Source organism: Muntiacus reevesi, chromosome 14 (genome assembly GCF_963930625.1).
Source record: "Muntiacus reevesi chromosome 14, mMunRee1.1, whole genome shotgun sequence".
Taxonomy (NCBI): Eukaryota; Metazoa; Chordata; class Mammalia; order Artiodactyla; family Cervidae; genus Muntiacus; species Muntiacus reevesi.
The window spans coordinates 63,605,051-63,630,091 of NC_089262.1; the positions used below are offsets into that span (position 1 = coordinate 63,605,051).

General features: G+C 49.2%; 1 protein-coding gene across 1 annotated transcript in view; it reads right to left on the reverse strand.

Annotated features, from left to right (window-relative positions):
• Positions 1 to 4,673: 4,673 nt before the first annotated feature.
• The window catches only part of NEURL1B (neuralized E3 ubiquitin protein ligase 1B), a 44,483-nt gene continuing 24,115 nt past the window's right edge, over positions 4,674 to 25,041 (reverse strand). Inside the window, exons 3-5 of the mRNA XM_065905513.1 lie at positions 12,251 to 12,970; positions 9,699 to 9,824; positions 4,674 to 9,370 (exon numbers count right to left, since the gene is read on the reverse strand). Coding sequence (XP_065761585.1) covers positions 9,126 to 9,370; positions 9,699 to 9,824; positions 12,251 to 12,970 — 1,091 coding nt within the window. The 3' untranslated portion in view covers positions 4,674 to 9,125. The remainder of the gene's footprint in view (positions 9,371 to 9,698; positions 9,825 to 12,250; positions 12,971 to 25,041) is intronic.

The following is a 25,041-nucleotide window of genomic DNA, read 5'->3' on the forward strand; positions in this document are numbered from 1 at the left end:
TAAGGGCAGCACATCAGTGTGTATATGTCAGCCCCAATCTCCCAATTTATCCCACCCTCCTCTCCTTATCTCCTGGAAATCATAAGCTTGTTTTCTACACCCATGATTCTACTTCTGTTTTGTAAATAAGTTCATTTGTACCCCCACTTTTTTAGATTCCACATATAAGCAATATCACATGATATTTGTCTTTCTGCGTCTGACTTACTCAGCATGTTAATCTCTAGGTCTATCCATATTGTTGCAAATGGTTTATTTCATTCTTTCTAATGGCTGAGTAATATCCCATTGTATATATGTACCACATCTTTATGCATTCCTCTGTTGATGGACATTTAGGTTGCTTCCATATCCTGGCTATTGTAAATAGTGCTGCAATTGGGATGCATGCTTGCTTTTGAATTATGGCTTTCTCTGGGTATATGCCCAGGGTTGGGATTGCTGGGTCATATGGTAGTTCTATCTTTAGTTTTTTAAAGAACTTCCATACTTTTCTCCATAGTGGCTGTACCAATTTACATTCCTACCAACAGTGTAGGAGAATTCCCTTTTCTCTACAACATCTCCAGCATTTATTGTTTGTAGATCTTTTGATGATGGCCATTTTGACCAGTGTGAGGTGATATCTCACTGTAGTTTTGGTTAGCATTTCTCTAATAATTAGTGATGCTGAGGATCTTTTCATGTGCTTTTGGGCCATCTGTATATCTTCTTTCAAGAAATGTCTATTTAGATATTCCCCCATTTTTTGTTGGGTTGTTTTTGTATGTGCAGTTTCATATCTTGATTTCCCCAGTATATTTTAATATAAACATGTTCCTGTGTTATAAACTGTTTGCTGAGTTCCAAACGCTGTGCGTAGCACATCACTTGAATGAGCTCAGTAATACTCATGTTCATCCTAAACCAGGAGCTCTTATTATTCTTGCTTTGCAGGTGAGGAAACTGAGACACAAAAAGGTTAAGTGTCTGGCCCAATGTCGTGGTGAGGACCTGGCTGTCTGGCTTCACAGTCCATTAATACCTGGGGATGTATCTGTACCATGTTTTAGTCAACATATTTTAGACATCTATTGTTCCTCCCTGCCCAGCTTTCCTTCTTCATTGCTCCAATTTTTCCCTCCAGTAGGTGATTCCCACCCCCAACTCTTAATTTAACAGGTGTGGCTATTGGGTGGAGGTGAGCGCAGCCCTGGCTTCCGTGATTGGCTAAGGAAGGGGCACACGATCCAGTTTGGTCCACTTGGGGATTGCTCAAAGGCAGGATGTAGCTTGGACCTGCTGTCAGCTGTCTCCTGGAGCTTCCTGGGGATGGGGGACAGACCACATCCTGTTGCAACTCTTCAGATTGCAGATCAAAATGCACCCCAAGTGAATTCTTAGGTGTTGATATGGAACTTCTCAGTTACCTGAGCCTTTTAATCTCCCCAAAGCCAGTTCCAGCTGGGTTTCTTTTCTTTTTTTTTTTTTTAAGAATAGTAAAAGATGTTTATCAGTTTCCACAATCAACAGTCAGACAAAAAGTAAAAGATAATTACAATTGCAAGCCATAGTGGAAACATGATTAACCTAACAATATAAAATAATTATAATCTGGGGGGGTTAAGTAGAGTGATGTGGTAAATGGGAGTGCATGTATGCATGTGTTTTCATCCACTCAGCCAGTCTAGTCTATGTCTTTCGGCTGGTGCATTTAATCCATTTACATTTAAGGTAATTATTGATATGTATGATCCTGTTACCATTTTCTTAATTGTTTTGGGTTTATTTTTTGTAGGTTTTTTCCTTTTGTTGCATTTCCTGCCTAGAGTGGTTCCTTTAGCATTTGTTGTGAAACTGGTTTGGTGGTGCTGAGTTCTCTTAACTTTTGCTTATCTGTAAAGTTTTTGATTTCTCTGTCAAATCTGAACAAGAGTTTTGCTGGGTAGAGTATTCTTGGTTGTAGTTTCTTCCCTTTTATCACTTTAAGTATATCATGCTATTCCTTTCTGGCTTTTAGAGTTTCTGTTGAGAAATCAGCTGATAATCTTATGAGAGTTCCCTTGTATGTTATCTGTTGTTTTTCCCTTGTTGCTTTTGATACTTTGTCTTTAATTTTTTTATTTTTTTATTTATTTTTTTTTTTTTTTATGTCTTTAATTTTTGTCAGTTTGATTACTATGTTTCTCAGTGTGTTCTTCCTTAGGTTTATCCTGCCTGGCCCTCTGCACTTCCTGGACTTGATTGGAATTTCCTTTCCCAGGATAGGGAAGTTTTCAGCTACTATCTCTTCAAATATTCTCTCAGGTCCTTTCTCTCTCTCTTCTTCTGAGACCTCTATAATGCAACTGTTCGTGTTTAATGTCCCAGAGGTCTCTTGGGCTGTCTTCATTTCTTTTCTTTCTTTTCTCCCTATTCTGTTCTGCTGCAGTGATTTCCACTGTTCTGTCCTGCAAGTCATTTATTTGTGCTTCTGCCTCAGTTTTTCCGCTATGGATCCCGTCTAGTGTGTTATCCATCTGTTTGTCCTTTAGTCCTTCCAGGTCTTTGGTAAACATTTCTTGCCTCTTCTCCATTCTTTCTGCAAGATCCTGGATCATCTTTACAACCATTATTCTGAGTTGTTTTTCTGGAAGGTTGCCTATGTCCACTTCATTTAGTTGTTTTTCTGGGGTTTTATCTTGTCTCTCCCTCTGGGGACACAATCCTCTTCGCTTTGATTAGCTTTCTGTGACATAGTTTTCATTCTGGGCTACAGCATTGAGGCTCTTGCTTCTTCTGCCTGCCCTCTGGCGGATGAGGCTTGTGTAAGCTTCCTGACGGGAAAGACTAGGGACAGACTGGGTCTTGCTCTGGTGGACAGGGCAGTCCTCAGTTAAACTGTAACACAATTGTCTGTTGATGCGTGGAGCTCTGCTCCCTCCGCTAGTTGCTTGGCGTGAGGCAACCCAGCTCTGGAGTCTACAGGCTCTACGGCAGGGTTAATGGTGACCTCCAAGAGGGCTCATGCCAAGGGGCACCTCCCAGGACTGCTGCTGCCAGTGTCCCAGTCCCCACAGCGAGCCGCGGCCACGGCCACCCCTGCCTCCACAGGAGAGCCTCCACACCAGCAGGCAGCTCTGGCTCGGCGTCTTACGGGGTCACTGCGCCTCTGCCCTGGGTCCCGGTGTGCACAACGCTTTGTTGTGTCAAGACTGGAGTCTCTGTGTCAGTCCTATCGTCAAGTCCCACTGGCCTGAAAAGTCAGGCTCCCCGGGGATTCCTATTACCTTTGCTGGATCCCCAAGCTGGGAGGCCTGCTGTGGGGCTCAGAACCTTCACAACACTGGAAGGACTTTGGTAGAACTGTTCTCCGTTTTGTGGGTTGCCCACCTATTGGGTATGGAATTTGATTTTATCATGATTGTGTCCCTCCTACCGTCTCATTGCAACTTCTCCTTTGTCTTTGGATGTGGAGGTATCTTTTTCTGGTGGGTCCCAGCATCCTCCTGTCAATTATCCAACAGCTTGTTGTGATTTTGGTGCTCTCACAGAAGGAGATGAGTGCATGTCCTTCTATTCCACCATCTTGAACCAATCTTCATGCCAGCTGGGTTTCTGTCACTTATAACCAAGAACTCTGACAAGTACAGTTGGTTCTCCACACTTGCAGGCTCTGCATCTGTGAATTCAACCAGCCTCAGATGGAAAATATTTGAAACAAAAATTCCAGAAATTTACAAAAACAGAACTTGAATTTGTTTCACTGACTGCATTTAAATAACATTTGTGTTGCGTTAGGTACTCCAGTGTCATGCCACTCCAGTGTATGGATGTGAGAGTTGGACTGTGAGGAAAGCTGAGCGCCGAAAAATTGATGCTTTTGAACTGTGGTGTTGGAGAAGACTCTTGAGAGTCCCTTGGACTGCAAGGAGATCCAACCAGTCCATCCTAAAGGAGATCAGTCCTGGGTGTTCTTTGGAAGGACTGATGCTGAAGCTGAAACTCCAATACTTTGGCCACCTCATGCGAAGAACGGACTCATTGGAAAAGACCCTGATGCTGGGAGGGATTGGGGGCAGGAGGAGAAGGGGACGACAGAGGATGAGATGGCTGGATGGCATCACCGACTCAATGGGCATGAGTTTGAGTAAACTCTGGGAGTTGGTGATGGGCAGGGAGGCCTGGCGTGCTTGGATTCATGGGGTCGCAAAGAGTTGGACACGACTGGGTGACTGAACTGACTGACTGACTGAGGTACTCCAGAGATGACTTAAAGCATATGGAGGATGTGCATAGGTCAAATGCAAATACTACACTATTCTATAGAAGTGATTTGGGCATCTGTGGATATTCCAAGGTGGGGGCGTGGTGGGGGTGGTCCTGGAGCCAATCCTGTGAGCAAAGAATGATGAGGGACAACTATAAACCCTAGTTATTGGTCATTAGGGTTGTTTCTAGTTTTTCATTGTTGTAAATAATGCTGTAATGACCATCTTTAAATATGGAGCTTATCCTCAATAAGAATTAGTTCCTGAGGATATTTTCTTAGGAGTTACTAGGCAAAAGGTTTGAATATTCTTAGGGTTCTATAGACATTTTGCAAATTATTTTCTCAAGGCTGGCAATGATTTGTATCCCTCACCTCCACTCCCCAACAATGTAGGTAATTGTTATTTTTTAAGACAGTCCTGAAGAGACTTTCTTTTTTAACAAGCCAAAGTTGTATTTGTTTTCTTAAACAGGAAAATTATGTTAATATAAAACAAATAAAAACAGACAAAAATCAAAACACACAACACGCAAAAGCACAACACACAGGACCAGTGCAAACCCTTCCCAACCCACTGCCCTCAGGTTTTGAAACCTTTATTACAGATCCCCAAAGATTAGTCTGTGTTGGAGGGTCACAGTATTGAGTCAGAAAAATAAGAAACAAGACATTTTTAAAAAGGTCTGTACACAGGTAGTAGAGGGGCAGGATGCGGAACATACACTTCTTCACTCCAACATCAAATACACAAGGCCGAAGTTTCAGTGATTACCACACATTTCTAGAACACTACCATGTATGCCAGTCCCTGGCCCACTTTTTAAAGTTGCTCTTAAAAAGGATTAAAAGTGCACGGACACTTTCATAAGGCACAGACAGATTGTTGTACAAGTCATCTCGTTAGAAAGACGGTGAGACTATTAGACACGGAGAGAGGCCGCGTGTTCCTGAGCCAGAGGCTCTCTGCCAGAACCAGGGCAGAGACCAGAGTGAGCGGCGGAAGGAGACTGCCTCTCATTTGCCAACTTTGTGCACTCCTATTCTGGAAATGACGGGGTTCCCTGGCCACTTGGGGATTGATCTCTAGCCTCCAGTCCCAAGGCCTGAAAGTAGCAGGTAGCTCTTTCCCCACATCTCCCTCCCTGGCAAGGCCTGAGGGCCATCATTAGTTGGTGGGGCCCTTAACGGTTCTGCCAAAGGCCATTTCAGCAGAAGTTTGCTGACTGTAAGGTGCCTGGCATTCCTAATGCAGAGAAGGGTTTCTGAAGTGTGCAGGGGTCTCTGGGTCTGGAAAGTAGTTGTGTGCTAAGACAGACCCCCAAGGCAACAGAATGGCCAAGAGAACCCTCGAACTCTGCCCCAAATGTCTCATGATGTCCTTCCCTCTGACGTCAGAGTCTAGGGTCCTGTCCCTCAGCTGGTCCTCCTTGCGCTCCACAGGTAGTAGATGCTCAGCACATGTTCACAGAATGACTCTGCGTGCACGTGTACATGATGTTTTACCAAATCCTTGAACACTCATACCGGATCTCTGGACTGCTCAGGAAACCTTTAATGAGTACCTACTATGTGCCATCACAGGACCCAGCGCTGGACAGGTCAAATACAAGTCTGCAAATCTGTCCACCTCCTGCTTTGTGCCATGCGCTGCCTGCAGGCTCGTCTTTAGACCCAGTTCCCCGTCCCTGTCTCCAGAACACAGGCCCTGCTGACCAGGAGTTGTGGATGGCTGAAAAAGTCTTGTTACACTTCAGGGAGCAGCTGCCCCAGGTAGCTAAATCCCAGGAGACTCCCAGTTCCGAGAATGGGCTAGACAAAGGAGTTTATCTTGACTTGGAAACAACCAGATTTCTCTGGTGGCACCAGATCACAACAAAGGGGCATCTTCCGGTCTCCCCCCACCCAGGGGGCCCTGCTTAAAAGGGTGGTAGTCACAGGACCCAGGAAGGTGAATGGGACAAGGCTCTCCCCCAGGTTGCCCCAGACGGGTGCCCGCATGTACTAGGAAGAGGCCAGGAGAAGGTGGCAGTGGGCAGATGAGCCTGAAAGAAAAGACATGGGTCTTCCCAGGCTTCGGGTAGCCAAGAGGCGTCAGTCTGGGGCTGGAACCCTCACACAGGAGCACGTGCCCGGCTCTCTCCAGGGGCTGCCCAGGCGAGCTTCAAGGAAGAAAACTCAAGCAATTTCTTGAGCTTTCTGGACCTGGGGAGAGGCAGTGGAGAGTGTGGGATTCGGCACCAGGCACCACCAGGCTTGAAGCCCAGTCCTGCCACCTCCTGCTTCACTTTGTGGACCTCAGTTTTCTCACCTGCCAAATGGGGTAATAGCAGATCCCACTGATTCTAAAGAACACAGCTTTTCTACATAACTTGTCTGAATAAAATGAATTGTATAGCTGTGGCACCTTAGAGTTAAAATTGGCAGTATTTTTCCCTTAGTGGCACACAGAATGGTGTATTTTATAATCGGTGGTGTCTTCAATGTGGTACGAAGACCTGCCTCGCAGGACTGGCGTGGGGACACGCCTCTCCAGTGCCATGCAGGGAACACAGGGCTGCCAAATAAAGGACCATGGTTCCCGTCTCTTTACTCCTGCCCCTTCTCCAGACAGAACCTAGAGGGCAGTGTGGGCAGCTTCTCTGCAGTGCTGAATAAATCGGTTTAGAGGAAACGTCTAAACACCCCTTTAACGCCTCTTGGAAATGGGGATGCTACTAATAGCGGCTGCAGAGTGAGTTACACAGGCCACGAACTCCCTCCTTCCCAGGTGACAAGTCGCCAGGCACATGTCCTGGTCCGCCCTGGGTCCAGGCCCCAGGTCAGTGGATTCCTGGCCACGGCTGCACTGAGCCAGGCTGGAACCTGAGGTGACAGGAGAGAGGCGCTGGCTGCAGAGACTTCTGGGGCTCGTGACTGTGGCTCAATCCAGGCGGGGGAGCTGCTGCCTGGAGAACACCAGCCCGGGGGGTGATGAGCCCTCTCCTGGGGCCTGTGCATGGCCGTGCCCACACCCAATATGAGGGGGAAAAAATTCAGCTGACCAGATTCAGCTGGGCACTGAGCACTGCCTAGGTTTGCAAACTCTTAATTTGGCAAATGGTGGAGTCTCAGTTGCTCCCCTGAAGGTTCTGCTGTGAAATTAAAATCTGGGTGTAGTTTCCAAGTTCACAAGGGGAAAAAAAAACAATCAGGGATTCCTGCAGGGGCAAGAGGAGGGTTTCTGCAGCTGAGAGCAGGTCAGAATACTAGGCGAAGAAGCAGATAGTCCAAGACCCGGAGCACCACAAGGGCATGGACTGACTGGCCTTATGAGACTTGATCTACAGAAGGGGCCTCCAGACATCCAGCAAAATGTGTTATATGAATGCATAAACTCTGAATGTCCTCCTTTCCTTGTCTTCCTCAATAGATGAGCAGATTAGGAACTGGAATAGAAATACCTGTTCTTCACAAGGTGTCTTGGACTTTGTAGAATGTTGTGCTGGTCCTCCCAAGAGCTCCAGCGTGGGCAGGTGCTAGGATTCTTCTTAGACAGATTGGGAAGTGAGAAACAGAGAGGCTCGGGGCCCTCCCTAAAGACACAGCACAAGACAGGGAAGAGGTGGGCCCCAGACGGGAACTGCAGGCCTGCCAACGGTCTGGGAGTCTGCAGAGACGGGCCCGGGCAGGGGTCAGGGGGTAAGGGAGCGGAAGCAGGGCCAGGGGCCTAGAAAACGCCCAGCAAATTGCCCTGGGGAGGGGGAGAGTCACAAGGTCAGCATTTTCAGAGAGTGTCTCAGTTTCTAGCAAACATCCTAATGATCAGGTAACATCTCAGTAATCAGCAGGGGAAGATGAGCTGAGAATCAGAACAAAGATGGTGGCAAAGCCTCGCTTCCGCCCTCTACTTGGCAGCAGGTCACCTTGGTGATGCTCACAGCTGCTGGCGAATGCCAGGCCTAGCATTTCAGCAGGAAAACTGGAGAGCTGAGGACTGGCCCTTTCCAACCCCGGGGGGCTCTCTGGCGTCTAGGATTCTTTCCCTCTCCCAGGAAAAGGGGACCTGTTGTTTTATTTTCTTGGAGATGGTGAGGATGGTACAGACTGAAAGCATTTACGGATGGAGTCAAGGGGTGTAGCACTTATTATTAGGTGGTCTGGGGGCAAAGGGGTGACAAGGCTTCTAGAGGGGACACCACCCAGAGCTCTGGCCCCAGCACCCGTCAGAACTGCTCTCGGAGACTGAGAGACTGAGTTAAAAAAAATTTGAGTTAAAAAAGCAAATTGTTCTTTTAGGTTCTCCACCCACCTACCCCCCACCCCCACCCCCGAGGAGTTGCCGCTTTGGAGCTGTAAACAATGAGCTATTTTTTCCTCGCCTTAGAAAATCTGAGTGTCCCTTTCCTATAGCATCCGTGGGAGTTCTGTTTAGGTGCAGGTTCCGTATATTCAAAACCAGCTGACGTCATAGCCTCAGAAAGTGAACAGCTTCTTGTCCTGCTGCCGTCTGGGCTCCAGATTGCACATTCCTTAGTGTTAAATAACCTCCTAGAGCCCGGATCCCTGGATAAATACCAATGGGTTTCTCTCAGTCATTCTCAGCCCACTCCCTCTCGCACACACACTCAACCAACCCCAGCAGAAGGCATTGCACGCAGGACAGGCTCCCAGCTGAGATCACCGGGGGACAGCCTTTTGGGGGCACAGCACTTTCAGGCCAGAAGCAACCCTCACTTGGACTCGGGCCCCCGGGGGCCTCGTCTCCACGACTGTCACGCCGCGCCCACCACCGCAGGGTGGCGGTCGAGATGGCAGGGCCCTTGGGCTCCCTGGCGGCCATGGTGGGTGCCTGGCCCAGGGGGGTGGGCTTCAGAAAGCTGACCTTGCTCTGGTCAAGGCCCGTGGGCGGGCCAGGCTAGGGCCTGTAGATCTTAATGACGTCCTTGATGGGCCGCCGGCAGATGGGGCAGCAGGCCCGGGCCTGCCTCTTGAGCCGCAGGCCGCAGCCGTGGCACAGGCACATGTGTCCGCACGTGTAGATGACCGTGTCCACCTCGCCGTCGAAGCACACTGCGCACTCGCTGTTCTTGCTGCCCGCCAGCTCGGGCGGGGAGAACGCGGGCGACACGGGCGGGCTCAGCGGGGAGCTGGGTGCCGTCACTGCGGAAAGGGAGAGCAGGCAGACCTCAACTCGTGGTTCCCAGGGGGGCTCTGCTGGGCAACCCAAGAGGGCAGAGCCTCTGCGGCAGAACCCATGGGGGGACAACTCTGGGAGACACGGATTTCAGTTTTTCTTCCGGGTTTTTCCCCTTTTCCTATGCTCCTCCCCCAAGCAGCAAGCAGCGTTACCACCCTTGGGAATGCCACATCCAGATGTTCCTCCTCCCTCCAGGAGAGGGCGCGGGGGTGGGGGCAAGGTCGGGAAGGGCTGGCACTGCCACCAGTGCAGCCCATCTCCCTGCACCCCCGAGGCTCCACATGTCCTTACCCAGGGATGACTCAGACGCTGAGGAGGACTGGTTGACACTGAAGGCCATGTCGGAGTCGCTGTCGTCCTGGGAGCCGCTGAGGGACCCTGACGGGGATGTGGTCGCAGGGCTGGACTGCAGGGTTCCTGAGACCAAAGAGACTCCATCAGGGACATGGGAGGTGGGCTCTGCTCTGCTAGTGCCTGGCTCTTCACTGCTTTGCACCTTCACTTCTCATGGATCTAATGGAGGACAAGAGCTACTGCGTAGGATTCTGCTAAGAATTGATGGCATCGTACAAGTGGGGTAGACATCTGGTCTGTGTCAGCCTGACCTCCATTCTTGTTTCAGAAACAGCACTGGAATTTTGTTCGAGGTACTACTTCACCCTCATGTACACGATCCAGGCCAAGCCAATAAGAAAGAACTTCTACCCTTGGTCTCAATGGTGGTTCAGGGAAAGTGAAAGTGAAAGTCGATCAGTCGTGTCCGACTCTTTGTGACCCCATGGACTATAATAGCCTGCCAGATTTCTCTGTCCATGGAATTCTCCAGGCCAGATTACTGGAGTGAGTTGCCGTTCCCTTCTCTAGGGAATCTTCTCAACCCAGGGATTGAACCAGATCTCCCGCATTACAGGTGGATTCTTTATCATCTGAGCCACCAGGGAAGCCCAGGAATACTAAAGTAGGTAGCCTATCCCTTCCCCAGTAGATCTTCCCGACCTGGGATTTGAACCGGGGTCCTCTTGAGAAGGAAATGGCAACCCACTCTAGTATTCTTGCCTGAAGAAGCCCATGGACAGAGGAGCCTGGTGGGCTACAGTCCATGAGGTCGCAAAGGGTCAGTCACGACTGAGCGACTTCAGTTTCACTTTCACTTTCTCCAGCACTGCAGGGGGATTCTTTACCAGTGAAGGGCACATAACTCAAGCAAGGCCAACAAGCCCAAATTCTGTGATTGTGACTAGCACCACTGGGAAAAAAGAGACCCATTCCTTTGAGAGAAAAGCCTGGTGCTGTAGTGTGTGCCTGAGAGTGAAGCCAACACAGAGGAAAGTAAAGCTTTGAGATGGAAAGAGAAGTAGAATCCTGACGACATACTTTCAACACCTAGATCCAGCTGTTCCTGAATCCATCCAACACACTCCCAGACTGCTATGAATGTGGGTACTCCCCAAATTCCTTTTGCTTAGGGCACTGTGAGTGGGGTTTTGTTACTGGCAACTAGAAGACTCCTGACTAGTGTTCAACATGCATGGGTTTTCTTCCCTGAACTGTTGGTTCAGGAAATGATGGTTATTTCTGATGTGCAGAGACATGACCCGTCCTATGCCCTACTAGAGGACTGATGGACAGATTACAGCACAGGGCTGCTGTCAGATAGGGATGAGGAGGGCAAGTCTCTGGCCTCCAAATGCTGTTCTATCTTCTCCTGCCTACTCAAAGGCTCATCCTGGTTCTCCTAGGGGTGCTGGGGAGGTGGAGAAGGACTCTAGGCTTAGTTCTTGCAAAGCCCCAGTGGGAACTCGGCAACTTAGTTCAGGCTGAAATGATGACTATGTCTGATGGTCCCTTAAACAAACCCCAAACCAACCCAATGACAACCACTGCCACCCTGTTCCTCCTCTGTCCTCAGCTAAACAGCAAGTCACTGTCATTACTAATGCTACTTACTAAACATGCTGCATGTGGCAGGCGCCTGCTAAAAGCATTGTATGCACCTCATCACTTCATCCTCACAGCCACACCATGCAGGTCATCGCTCCCTTTCTACACTGAATGCATCTTCATGGATAATGATACTGGTTTTACAGGGGTATCAGGGGGATAAAACTGAATGACGTGACATATGAAGCATTCATTGTTTCTGTCATTGTTTGGACTTCCTAAAACTCAAAAACAGAGCTATGCTCTCTGGAAGCGTTCCCTGACCACCAGCCCGGCTCCACCAAGCTGGAGAGAAGAGAAGCCCCTCTGCGGTAGCGAACATCACACCGTGCAAATCTCCATCTGGGTGCCCGAGAGGATGCGAGGAGGTCCAAGGTCTGTATCCAGTCCTCTGCCCTGCCCATCTTGGGAGCTCACGGATTGGCCCGTAGCTGGAGGCGGGGTGCGCTCCGTGTTTATGTGTGGCATGAATGAATGCAAAAATCAATCTCAAAACGTGGTGGTTCAAGCCTGCATCCTATTTTCTGTGGATGATGTTGTTCTCATTTTCCTCTTTTAAATGTAGCTGTATTTTCTTTATCTCTGGCACGTAATATACTCTATATAATGTGAAAACATGCATATAATAAAGCATAATAATGGGGGGGAAATTCCTAACACCAGCGGGTTACTTGGGTTGGTATGGAGAGGGTGTGGTCCAGGGATGGGCATCCCCGGGGCCCTGGTTAAAAATGCATCTTCTGGGGGCCCACCCCTACTGAATCGGAAACTAAGTGGAGGCCAGACGGTTCTGCTGCGTGCTCAAGTCTGGGGGACTGCTGGCTGGGTATCAGCGGCTGCTGGAGCTGACACCTATCCAGCGGCGCAGGGTTGCCCCGCGCACGCGCAGTCGGGGGACTCACCGAGGAGGCGCAGCTGGCCGGCGGCGCCGCCGCGCACGGCGAAGAAAGCCCAGAGCGCCTGCGTGGTGTCGACGCAGAGCAGGCGGCCGCGCGGGCGCCCGTTGACGCCCAGGAGCACGTCGCCGCCGGGCCGCAGCGTGAAGCTGAGCGCGTCGCCGCCGCTTGGCACCGGCCCGGCGCGCGCCACCACCCAGTACTCCTTGCGGTCGATGAGCGCGTCGGGGTCCGCGGGCAGCTCGGCAGGCCGGAGCCCGCCCGGGTCGCACGACGTGATGCCGAAGGCCAGCGCGCCGGGCGCCGCCAGCCCCGGGCGGCCCACTTCCACGAAGAGGCTCTCGCCGGGCCGCAGTGGGCGCTCGGAGAAGACGAGGGTGCGGCCGCCGTCGGGGCGCGGCGCGCAGGCCACCTTGCGGTCGAGCGACAGGCTCACGTCGGGCCCGCGCGTCGCGTGGAAGCGCAGGTCGGCCTCCAGCAGCGCTGGCGACGACGAGGGCCGCTGGCGCTCGCGGGGCCCGCACGGGATGGCGGCGGCCGCGTGGTCGGCGGGGGGCGGGCCTGGGGCGCGGCCCAGCGCCAGGTGGCCCAGCTTGGCCACCACCTGGTTGTTCTCGAGCTCGTTGTTGTCGAAGTTGGCCGCGTCGTGGCTGCTGGGCGGCAGGCAGGCGCTGAAGCGGGCCTGGCCGAGGCGCGCGGGCGTCAGCGTGTCGGCGAACCCGCTCTCTGCGCGAGGAGGGCAGAAGAAGGGCAGTGAGCTCGAGGGGAGCAAGGCAGGCCGTGACCTCCCCGCGCCCCACCCCACCCGGCCCGCCCTTTATTTTTCTGATTCCTTCCTGGGCTTATTTAAGATCTCCCGGTGCGTAGAATTGGATTAAGCATCGCTCCGAACGCACTGGCATAATCGTATCTTTGGGATGTTCCGACTAGGCCCTTCCTCCCTTCTTCCTCCTCTTCCTCGCATCCCTCCATCCTTTCCTCTCCCTCCTTTCTCTCTTCTACTTTCCCCCTTTGCAGCTTCTTCCTCCTCCCCCCACCCCATTTTGAAGATTTAAAGGGCGTTTCAAAATCTGTACTCTCTGCCTCCCCCAACGAGTACATAAGCTCCAAGGGAAGGAGCAAACCCTTGAGTTTGTGGCCTCACCCTGTGACAGGGTGTTACTTTAAGCTCCTTTTCACAGATTCTCATTTAGTCTCCTGCTACCTGTGAGGTGTGTACCGTTACCACCCACCATTCAGCAGAGAACGGAGCGGAGGCACACGGGCTAGGGAACGTGATCAAGGTCGCCCAGCAACTAGGTGACAAAGCCAGGCCTGGACCCCGGGGCTGCCAGGTTACATGCTGCCTCTGAAAGAAGGCCTGCCCTCCTCACTGCTGTGTCTGCAGCAGGGAGCACGATACCTGGGTGCTATTCGAACTTTTAATGGGTAAGGTTTCTGCAAGAAAGGGACTCATTTTATAGAACAGGAAACCAAGGGGGAGTTTTTTGAAAGTCACAGTCATGAAAATATTTTTTGAGTAACTTAGTAATATGAAAAAATGCTCTTGATCTATATTAAGTAAAACAAATAAAAATAGTGTTTGTCATCCAGTTAATACAGGTCTTCATGCTTTGGTAGATTACTTGTTGATCATGTCACCACCTACACTGTGGGTCCCTGGAGGGCAGTGTCTGTGACAGTCTATTTACCACCAAGTCTCAGGGCTTAGCAGAGTTGCTTGGCAGATGCCTTCATTATGATGTAGTATATTAGATGAGTAAGTGAATGAGGTCTCTGGAAGAGACTGACTGCCAGTCAATAACAGAGATATCAGGGAGAGAAAGAATTATTTTGAAATTGTTTTTGTGATAAAAAATATTCTTGTTAACAAGTAAATGAAGCAAGAAAAACTGTTTCTCAAACTTTTAAAGCTGGACCACTCCAGCTAAGATTTTCTTAGCATTCTGTCATTTATATCACAGGAAAAAATATTTCTTTCTCTTTAGTATTTCAGATATTACAACAGTGAACATGATTTTCAAAAAGCATGCCCAAACCCCTGGTGAGAGCCTCGTATGTTATTCCCTACCCCAACTCCCTTCATCACCAACTCAGTGGACATGAGTTAGAGCAAACTCCAGGAGATGGTGACGGACAGGAAAGCCCAGTGTGCTGCAGTCCCTGGGGTCGCAAGGAGTCGGACGTGACTTGAGGGACTGAACAGCTCCCTCCATATACACGGCAGAGACTGCAAACTGGCCATCCAAGTTCTGGTGGTGGTTCACAGATCTGGCCTACTGGTGGTCTTTCTTGGTTTTGTTTTTTAAACTTGTTAATTTTGAAAAAATAAATGCATAAAATTGATTATACAAAACATAATCATTGCTTTTTACCCAGATTCAACAATTAGCATTCATGACCAATCTTGTTTCATTGATGCCCCCATCAGTTCTCCCTCCTATTATTATTTTGAAGCAAATCCTAGACATGTCATTTTATCTTAAAAAATTTCAGTATGTCTATATCAAATTTAAAGACTTCTTGTCATATTGTGTGTGAGAATATGCTTTTTTCCCAGTTTGTTTGAATGAAGATCCAAATAAAATCCACTCATTGTCATTCATCTCTTTTAAGCTATGGATGTCTCTTCTTTTTTCCCCTTCTGTTAGTTTGTTAAATAAATCAACACTTGATCTTAAAAAAAAAATTTTTTTTTTTAATTAGTGGCTAGGACTTGTGAGTCAAGATATTTTACTTTAAACTGGATTTGCAGCCTCTTTTGGAAAATCAGTTCTGGTAACGCAAGGGTCTGAATTCCAGCATGTCACGAACGGGTGGAAAGCTTGCTCCCTTTCCCCATGGCCCTGAGCTGGCCCCTTCACCCGTCTCAGCTACTCGCTTGGGCTCTGTGAACATTTGAGTTTGTCTTGTGTTAGAGGATGCTTCCCCATAACATGAGGGAAGAAGAACGATTTCAGTTTGGTCCTTAGAAAAAGTATATATGTGTGCATGTGTCTCTATCTATCTGTCTATACTACTATATGTGCAGAGGAAATCAAGGTCTAGAAAACAAAATGTTAATGGTTATTATTTCTCAGGTATGTAAGTTTATGAGCAATTCAGATTTTTCTGTATTTTCCAACTTTTCTACAGTAAACATGTATGCTACAAAGTTTTATCATCAAAACCCCCTATATTTTTAAAAATCAAGTTTTCAATTAATATTTAACAATGTGGGGAACTCCCTGTGATATTGAACAACAAAGAATACTAAACTGTATGATTTGGTTCTAATTATGTGGGAAATGTGTTCATGGGATGCATAGGAAGAAATGAAATAAATAGAAATTTGAGGGTGATTGTCTCGGGTAGAAATTTGCTTCTTAAGTGTTTTCAGATTTTCTCACTTTTCTTTAATGACTATCTATTGATTTTCTGGGGCTTCCCTAGGGGCTGGTGGTAAGAAAATCCACCTGTTAATGTAGGAGACATGGGTTCGATCCCTGGGTTCGATCCCCTGGAGAAGGGGATCCCCACTCCAGTATTCTTGCCTGGGAAATCTCATAGACATCACAGTCGCAAGAGTAGGACATGACTCAGTGACTAAAACAACAAAACAACTGATTTTGTAAAATCAGGGAAAAACGAGTAAGAGCAGACGAACACAAGCAGTTGTTTAGCAAAGGCATTTAAGACAAGGGGATGTTTTCAGGAGCCTCTTGGTGTAATGCATTTTCCCAGGGTTCCCTGCCCCCTCACAGGATGCCCAGAGCTCTTCCTCCTTGCCCCTAAGTGCCACAGAAGAGCCCATTCTTCAGTAGACCGCCCTGATTAAGGTCACGGCCTGGAGGTAGGTACACTTAGGTTCAAGTCTTGGCTTCAGCCCTTCCTGACTACGTGACTTGAGGTAAGTCACTTCACCTCTTGGAATCTCAACTTTCTCAGCTTAAAATGGAATAATGGTGATACCTGCCCTCCACACTCCTACCCATGTTGTTACAGAGATTAAATTAGATGCTTTTGTAGAGTCCAGCAAAGCATGGCACAAAGTAAGTGCTCAAAACATGTTAATTATCATTATTCTTTCAACATTTGTTAACAAAATGTATAGAGTGCTTGCCAGGTGCCAAGCAGTGTGCTGGACCCTTGGGCGAAGAGAACAAGCTGGCACAGAGCTCCCACTCCAGTGGGAGGGACAGACGGTAATGAAGCATCTGACAGAAAACTAACTCCTCTTCCAAACTGTGATGAGTGCCACCATCAGAGGTGAGAGCTGCCATCTCACAATGCTCTGAAAAATGGGAACATGCCAGTAGTGGATTTCGGAGAATCTGAGAGGCAAGGTGAGTTAGTCCAAGCCCCACAGCCAGGCAGTGACAGAACTGGTATTCTCTGAGTGTATCAAAGGTCAGAAGTGGGGCCTGAGAATGGGTCAGAACAGCCCTCTTGGAACCAAGACACAAAGCCTGAGGGAATGGTGGTTGGGGGGTGGAGCGTGAGTATTCCAGAAGAAAGAACAGCATGTGTGAAGTCTGAGACAGTGCAAGCTTGGTATTTTTCCAGGCTAGCATTACAGAGTGTGATAGCACTTAACCTCGGACCTGGCACACAGTGGTCCCTCAGAAACGCTGGGTCTCCTTGCTTTATACAGGGAGCCAATTGTTGCTGAGTGAGACAGGCCCAAGATGGCAGAGTGCTGGCTTACGCCTGATGTTTGAGAATCCACCTATGAAAGATTCTCTGTAGAGAATCAGATAGGTGGCTACAGGGAGAAATCCAGCCACATCAAGAGGCCACCAAGGAAGCTTATCAAAACTGCCTGGCTCTAACCTGTGACTCGACTCGACTCTGGACCTGGTGAAAGTATATACAGCCATTTACTTGAGCATCAGTCAGAAGCAACTCCATGCATTCATCCTTAGCAATCCTTACCACTATCCCATGCAGGCACATTTCACAGTGGGAGAACACAGCCTTTTCGAGGTAGAGTGTTACTCAAGGTCACCTAGCCAAGGGTGACAGAAATGGGATTCCATCTCAGGCTATGTGACTCGTAAGCCAGGCTCCTTATGACTAGGAACACTGCCCCCCAAATGGAGCTATCCTTATTGTTCTTTGAGCTGCCCAGTACAGGGACTCAGTCCCAGGCCAAGTGGAGCTGTGGTCCCCAGGGGACCCGATTTCCCTGAGGAAGGGTCCAGCAAGCAGCCTCTGCCTCCACGGTCGTCCACCAAGCACCCCCACACAGCGGTCCCAGGTGGGGCAGATGGAGGCTGGGATGGTGCCCTGACTTCCCACTCTCTCTGGGCCGCCTCCAGGCCTGCTTCTGGTCCGCGATGGAGGTCAGTTCCTCCCCTTCTTCCTGGCTTTCTCAGGTCAACCATGTCTGGGCCTGGCAGTAAAGCAGAATTTATGCCACAAGAGAAACCATCTTTCTGTGAAGACGAAAAAGAGGACTGGAAGAAGCAGAGACAAGGGGCCATCCCTCAGCCACTTCAGCATCTCAGGACTGCCGTGGGGTGCGTCCTGGAGGCAGAAGTGACAGAACGTTCTGACAGAATGGATGCCGGGTGAGAAATCAAGCATGATTCTTGAATTTTGGACTAGCTCACCAAGTGGGTGGTGCCATCCACTGTGAGGGCTGTCTGAATGTGTTCCGTGTGGGAAGCCTCTTCGGACGCCAGGAGGAGATGTGAGTAGGCAGGGCAAGTCTGGAGTTCAAGGGTGGTGTTAGGGCTGGCAATATGGATTTGGGAGCCAGCAGCTTAGACATGGAATTCAAGGGTCAGTGACAAGCTCAGATCATCTGGAGAAAGGGGAGATAAAAAGAAATACTTTGCTGACAAAGGTCTGTCTAGTCAAAACTATGGTTTTTCCAGTAGTCATGTATGGATATGAGAATTGGACCATAAAGAGAGCTGAGCACCTAAGAATTGATGCTTTTGAACTGTGGTGTTGGAGAAGACTCATAGAGTCCCCTGGATTGCAAGGAGATCAAACCAGTCAATCCTAAAGGAAATCAGTCCTGAATGTTCATTGGAAGGACTGATGCTAAAGCTGAAACCAATACTTTGGCCACGTGATGCAAAGAACTGACTCACTGGAAAAGACCCTGATGCTGGGAAAGATTGAAGGCGGGAGAAGGGGACAACAGAGGTTGAGATGGTTGGATAGCATCACCAACTCAATGGACATGAGTTTGGGTGAACTTCCAGGTGATGGAAGGGAAGCCTGGTGTGCTGCACTCCATGGGGTTGCAAAGAGTTGGACACAACTAAGAGACTAAACTGAACTGAAAAAGAAATGGCCTTGCCTCAACTGTTAAATTCTACAGTTGTCTATGTACTTTTCTCCATGCATATTTAAGTAAGGTGATGACTTAATAGTAAGAAGGAAAGAGAATGAGAGGGCCTAGGACAGAATCCTGGGGCTTTCAGCATGTGGAGCCAGGCAGGGAGGAGCAGCCCGGGAGGTGGAAGGAGAACTGGGAGCTTTGGAGGCCTGGGGTCAGACGCAGGCTGGCGAGGAGGGAGAAGTCACCTGGAGCAGAAGCGAGGCCTGGTGAGAGAATGGGGACGACTGCTCTGGGCTTGGCAGCATGAGGCCGAGGCCCGCTGAGCCACGGGGACGGCTCTGCTGCAGCCAGATTTTGGTGCACGAGGGAGAGATTTCATAAGATGGGAGTGAGAAGGGTTTCTGGTGGTCTGCGAGCACTGGCTGCCCGTGTGTGACTGAGGCGGCTGGGACCACCTTTCTTCACAGCATCTGAGGGTGCCGTAAGCCAAGAGACGAAGCTGAAGGGCTCACACTGACCGAGATGGGGCATGGGGTGAGTCAGGCCAGACTGGATCAGTGATGACTACATGGGTAACCGGTAGAGATCAGGTGTTGAACCTCCTCAGGATCCATTCATTGCTGCACATACGACAAAGCCTCGGGAATACAGGCAGGTGTCTTTGGTTTAACTTCAAGAGAAAGTCTTGTTGGCAGAACCTAAAAATTACAGGCTGGTACCTGCCCCATTGTTTGAATGGATGATACACCAGGCTACGGACCCACCATTTATTGTCTCTCTCAGCTCCTAAGCAGTTTTACCTACAACTGCAGTCCTGGGCCAGTGCAGAAACAGCAGAAACTGTCTGGAAGCACAGCCATATGCAGTGCAGAACAAAGATGGTAGAAAAGGGGTTTGGGGCTTATCTCTTCCCCAGTTCTTAAATTGCCAGCTATACTTTCTATTGTTTGAATAGTAATGAGAAATCAGAGGGTGGTGTAAAGGTGATAATGTTTCCTTTCCTTTGGGATCTACTCATACTGTTTTGTACAATGTTAAAGAAAGTTGCTTTCTATTTGTGTCTTTTTAATTTCACATTCAACATTTTTTTTTTTAAATTAAATTTCACTAGGCTGAGCTGAAGCAGGGATTGGGAGGGGGTGGTATAGACAACACCTTTAAGAAAGTTTTGCTCTGAAGGAGGGCAGAGAAATGGTAGTAGCCAGTGAAAGAGATTGTCAAGGGCATTTTCTTTAAAGATGGGAGCTACCAGAATCCTGCATGTGCTCACGGGGATGGTTCTGTGGAGAGGGAGCGGGAGGCTGAAGAAAGGGACAGATGGCCAGAGAATGTCCCTGAACGGGCAGAGGGGACAGGAGCAGGGCTCCTTCCACCAGGGGCACGGGAGAGCAGGCAGCAGGCAGGGTCTGGGCACTGAGCTGGGTCTTTCTGCATGCCACCTTGCTGCCAACCAAAGAAGGCTGGACAGGTCGACAGACAGACCCCGGCTGGTCCCTGGCCAGTGCTGGCTGCAGCCTCAGCTTCCCCTTGCAGTGTGGGGAGCCCTACCCCTGCCTCACAGGCCCGTGGGGAGGACGGATGGCAGAGCTGTGGAAGGAGTAACCATGTGCCTCGTGCTGCACCCGGCACACAGTGGGCCTTCAGGGACCCCTAGTAGGACATGGCCACAGAGTGGCGATCCCACTCCTGACGGGGAAAGGAGACGCCTTCAGGCCAGCCTGCCAAGCAGAGGCTTGACTGTGAGGGCGGGGCTGGGCGCTGGGCTGGGCTGTTTGCAAAGGAAACAGTAACTACCCAAGCCCATTGCTCTGAGCGGGTCCCCCTCAGGCTCTGGATGAAGCCAGCAGCAGCTGCTCCTGCCAGCCTGATGCGGGTGCTCGCAGGTCCCACGCCAAGGCACCTCTCTGCGTCCCGGGCCACACCCTATCACACACCACGGCCACTGATGAGCTGGCAGGTCCCTGCCCCTCTCTGGCCTCAGTTTCCTCATCTGCAGCATGGAGTGATGCACTCAGACCAGCAGGCCATGATTTAGATCGACAAGTTCATCTTTATCACCTAATTTGTTCATTTGATAAAATCCTAGTGAACAGATACTGGCTCGAGAACCACCAACCATTAGGTGACCTTGGCCAAGTTATTCATCCATGCGGGGTCTGCGGATGGGGACAACACTGTGTTCTGTCTCACGGGGTTCTTGTGGGGTCTGGGAGACATCACCCAGCAAAGCCCTCAGCGTGGTGCCTGGCACAGGGGAAGTCCAGTAAGCTCACAGAAGGGCTCAAGGCTCTCAAGGTCGGTTCACGACTCCCACATAAAGCCTTTGGGCAGCTGCTGTTCCTGGCTTCTGGCATCCAGTCCCTGCTTCTTCTGGTCTTAGCACCAGCTTTTCTTTGGAGGGAACTTCTCCCCACCCTATTTCCACTCATTACCTTGAGCAGGATGCCTTAACTTGGCCAGTCCCTCTTATCTCATCCCTCTGGCCATGGAGATCAGTGAGGCCAGATCTTGAGATCGCAGCAGCTTTCCCGCTAGATTTGTTAAGTTCATGAGACATGGAACTGGAGATAATGGTGGCCTTGCCCCCTCCCCAAAGGGAAAGCCTGCTGGGGGATGACATAAAGACAGGGCAAGAGGGAAAGACAGGTCAATATTCTGGGTGCTACTTCTCAGGCCCCTGCATTGAGCCAGGCTAACAAGCATCTGCTTCCTGGAATTTGCAGTCCACGAGACATTAACTCCCTTTATTTTTGCTTGAGTGAGATTGAACCAGTTTCCATCTCTTGAAAGCAAAGGTTTCTGACAGCACAGTCTGCAATGCCGTGGCCTTGGGCTGGTGTCACATGTTCAGTCTGACCAGCATTCTGCCACTGGGCAGAGGCCCTGACGTGGACCACTCCCGAGCTGCCCAGAAGAGGGACAGGGCCACCTCAGGACGGCATGAGGCCTACACTCCAGAGCCCGGGGAAGGGGCTTTTTCAGAGAAAAAGGGGTCAGGAGAGGGGGGACAGGTGTGCATGACTTGGCTGAACCTCCCTCTCCTGGGTCCCAGAACCGCTTGATTCAGTAGAAAGTAATTTGCTCCTTCTCTTTGGTCCAGAGGAGCATCCAGAGAAATCACAGGCTCTCGGGATGGACCACTCAGGGCCCCAGTAAGCCCATCCTGATCAGTGCCTCAGAGAATGTAACCCCAGCAGCCACAGGGCAGCCCTGGGGAAGAATGTATCCAGCAATGCTGTCTGTATGGGGGTGACCCAGGTATCCATCAGTTAGGAAACACAGAACCAGACAGATGGACACTGATAAATCTTAAAATGGGACATGTGAAAAAAGGAAAACAGAGTAAGACCCTTAGCACGATACCATCCACCTATGCATGCCAAACATACAAAATAGCTCTATGTATTTTTTAAAAATACATGCTCAAGGACTTATGCCAGACGTCAAGAGTGTTGCTTATCTGGGCAGGGAAAGCGTGAGTGGGAGTCAGGATTGGAGATGAAGCAGAAAAGACAAAACAAGAGAACAGGCTTCTGTGATGCTGCGGTGCCCTGAACTAGAGGTCTGAGGAACTCAACCCGGCACCAGAAAGGGAGGAGGAACAGGGGCCTGTGCAGAGAGGGTCACTGTGATCAGTCCTGGCTGCACCCGGGGATCACCCCAGGAACCTTAGGAAACCTGGATGCCTGGAGCCAACCCCCAGGTTCTGATCTAATTGGTCTGGGTGCAGCCTGGGAAGTGGAGTTTTGAGAGCCATGACCCCCCCGCCCCAAGGTGACCTCAATATGCAGCCAAAGCTGAGAACCACCAAACTAAAGGGAGATGCATCTGGGCTCTAATCCTGGTTCTGTCACTCTCAAACCAAGATACTTCCCTTCTCCAAGCCCTCGACTGTTTATCTAGAAGGGCCTCAGTTATTTCCTCCGCCAGGGGATTTTCCTGACCCAGGGATCGAATCCGTGTCTCCTGTGTCTCCTGCATTGCAGGTGGATTCTTTACCCACTGAGCCATCAAGGAAGTCTTTCTAACATAAATCCACAGTGATGAGAGAACAGACTGTATGATTTCAGTACTTTTAGACCATGAAATTATTGTACTTTGTTTTATGTCCAGCGTCTCCTAGTATACAGTCTATGGGAACCTGAATAGAATTTGTATCCTGCTGTTGTGTGAAAGCTGTATAAATCTTAATTATGTTGAATTGGTTCATGGTGCTTTTCAGGTCTACTATTTTCTTCTACTTTTCTGTATATTCATTCTACAATTTTTGAGAGCTTGATACTGAAACTCCAACTAAAAATCTTAATTTAGCTACTTAAAAATTAATTGTAATATATAGTGGAACTGTAAAAATAAATAAAAAGGGGCTAAGTCACCCTATCTTGAGGAAAGACTGAACCTCACAAGAGGGGGTACCCCAGGGTCCGGCCACAGAGAGGCGGTGCTCTCTGCTGCAGCTGGACCCCTTTGCAGGATGCTGGGCTGAAAGCACAATTCCAGCGTGTAAAAGAAACAGGCAAGGACTATGAATCCCTTTTTATTTCTGAGACTTAATTTTGGCTCAAGATTCAGGGTGAATACAGTGCACCCCATCCCTCAGATGGGGAGGACGCTTCCCAGATGAGGGCTGCCAGATAAAGTATAGGAAGCAAAGTTACATTTGAATTTCAGATAAACAACAAATTCTTCTCTCCCCAGTTTTCTATAATAAACTATATGGGAAAAGAATCTGAAAAAGCATGGATATATGTATAACTGAATCACTCCTGTACACTTGTTGTAAATCAACTATACTCCAAAATAAAAATTAAAAAACCAAATTCTAAGTATGCCCCAAATATTGCATGGGATATACTTAAGGAAATTATTCATCGTTTTTGTGAAATTCAAGTGTAACTGGGCATCCTAAACCTGACAGCCTTACCCAGATGCTGCTGTAGCTTGTTGGTGTTGAGGCTCAATCCGGTGGGACCCGAGAGAGGGAGGGAGGGACAGATGGATGGTCCTACACTTGAGTCGTGTCTGACTCTTTGTGACTCCATGGACTGTAGCCTGCCAGGCTCCTCTGTCTGGGATCATCCCTGCAAGAATACTGAAGTGGGTTGCCACTTCCCTCACCAGGGGATCTCTGGACCTGGGGTTTGAACCTGTGTCTTCTGCACTGCAGGCAGGTTCTTTACTACTAGCGCCACCTGAAGGAGGGATGCGGGGTCCCTATTCTGGAGTTTTACAGCTAAGACCCTAAAGGAACTGTGTTAACCTTCTTGTTCCTCATGAGGAAAAGGAGGCCAGAGGAATTTGCTTGATACGAACATCAGCCATCTCTTATTTATCCAGGTGGTACAGTGGACACCACTCTCAGAAGCCCAGTTCTTCCAGGAATTGGGAGGGAGGGACCCCACTTATGGTGGGATTTCTGTGGTTCTCATGCTGTGCTGGCAACAGCAGAGTACCTACTGCCCGGACTCAAACCATAGAAAATCATGACTACTTTGCTTCCTTATTTTTATTATAATTTTTTTTCTGATTATAAATCATTGTTGATAACTTGGGAGAGGAGAAAAAAAACCCCATAACCCCTTCACCCTGATATAACCAATGTCAATTTTCTCTTTCCCTGGGAAGGAAACATTTATTGAGCCTTGATCACATGTCAGTAAGTTCTCCATTATCTTATATAACCTTCAGAAAGGAAAATAACTTTATTGCCCTTTCTGCTTGTAAAAGCAATATCAGCCCTTTCTGTATATATTAAAAAGATAACTCAGAGAGGTATAAAGAAGGAAGTGAGATTCACCTATGCTCCCTTCACCCATGGATGGCATTCTTTCCGATCTCATCTTCCCTCCTGCGTGTCATTGCGAACATCGTCCCACACCAGTGCTAGGTGCTCCGCACCAACCACCCACCGCGGGTGCTACTGGCAGATCAGAAAACGGAGGCTCCTGTCTGCCCCCGACACTGACGTTCCACGGCCCTTTCCTTTCCTGCAAGGGGAGTGGGGTGCTGGAGAGGTTCAGCAAAGGCTTGTTAAATGAACAAACGAACGAGGCAGGGAGGCAAGAGTCCATGACTCCTCACAGGTCTGTTCAGTTCATAAAGTCATCAGTAGAGGCTGCTTCCAATTTGTATTTAAAAAAAAAATCCTAATCCACTTGTGCTGATTATGGAGTGGCTGTGATGTCTCGGCTGGTACCGAGACTTGGGCTGTCTGAAGGAGCAGGTGAATGAGGCCCGATTGTTTCCCCGCTCTATAGGAATAAAGAGCTTCAAAAAAGAGTGACAGGGGGTCTAGAGGACCCCCTGCTTTTAGAAACCTGCATTTCTTGCGGGTAAAATACCAGAAACTTCCATGGAAAAGAGCATGGGGGAACATGGTTAAAATGCCCGAGTAAGACCCCAGCTTGGAGGATGGGTAGCTATTTATAATTTGGCCTGTCTAAGCCTGGATTTCAGACGCATGCCTCAGCCCCTGTGCAGACGGGCAGATCCCCATTTCTTAGCTATTATTTCTTGAGGG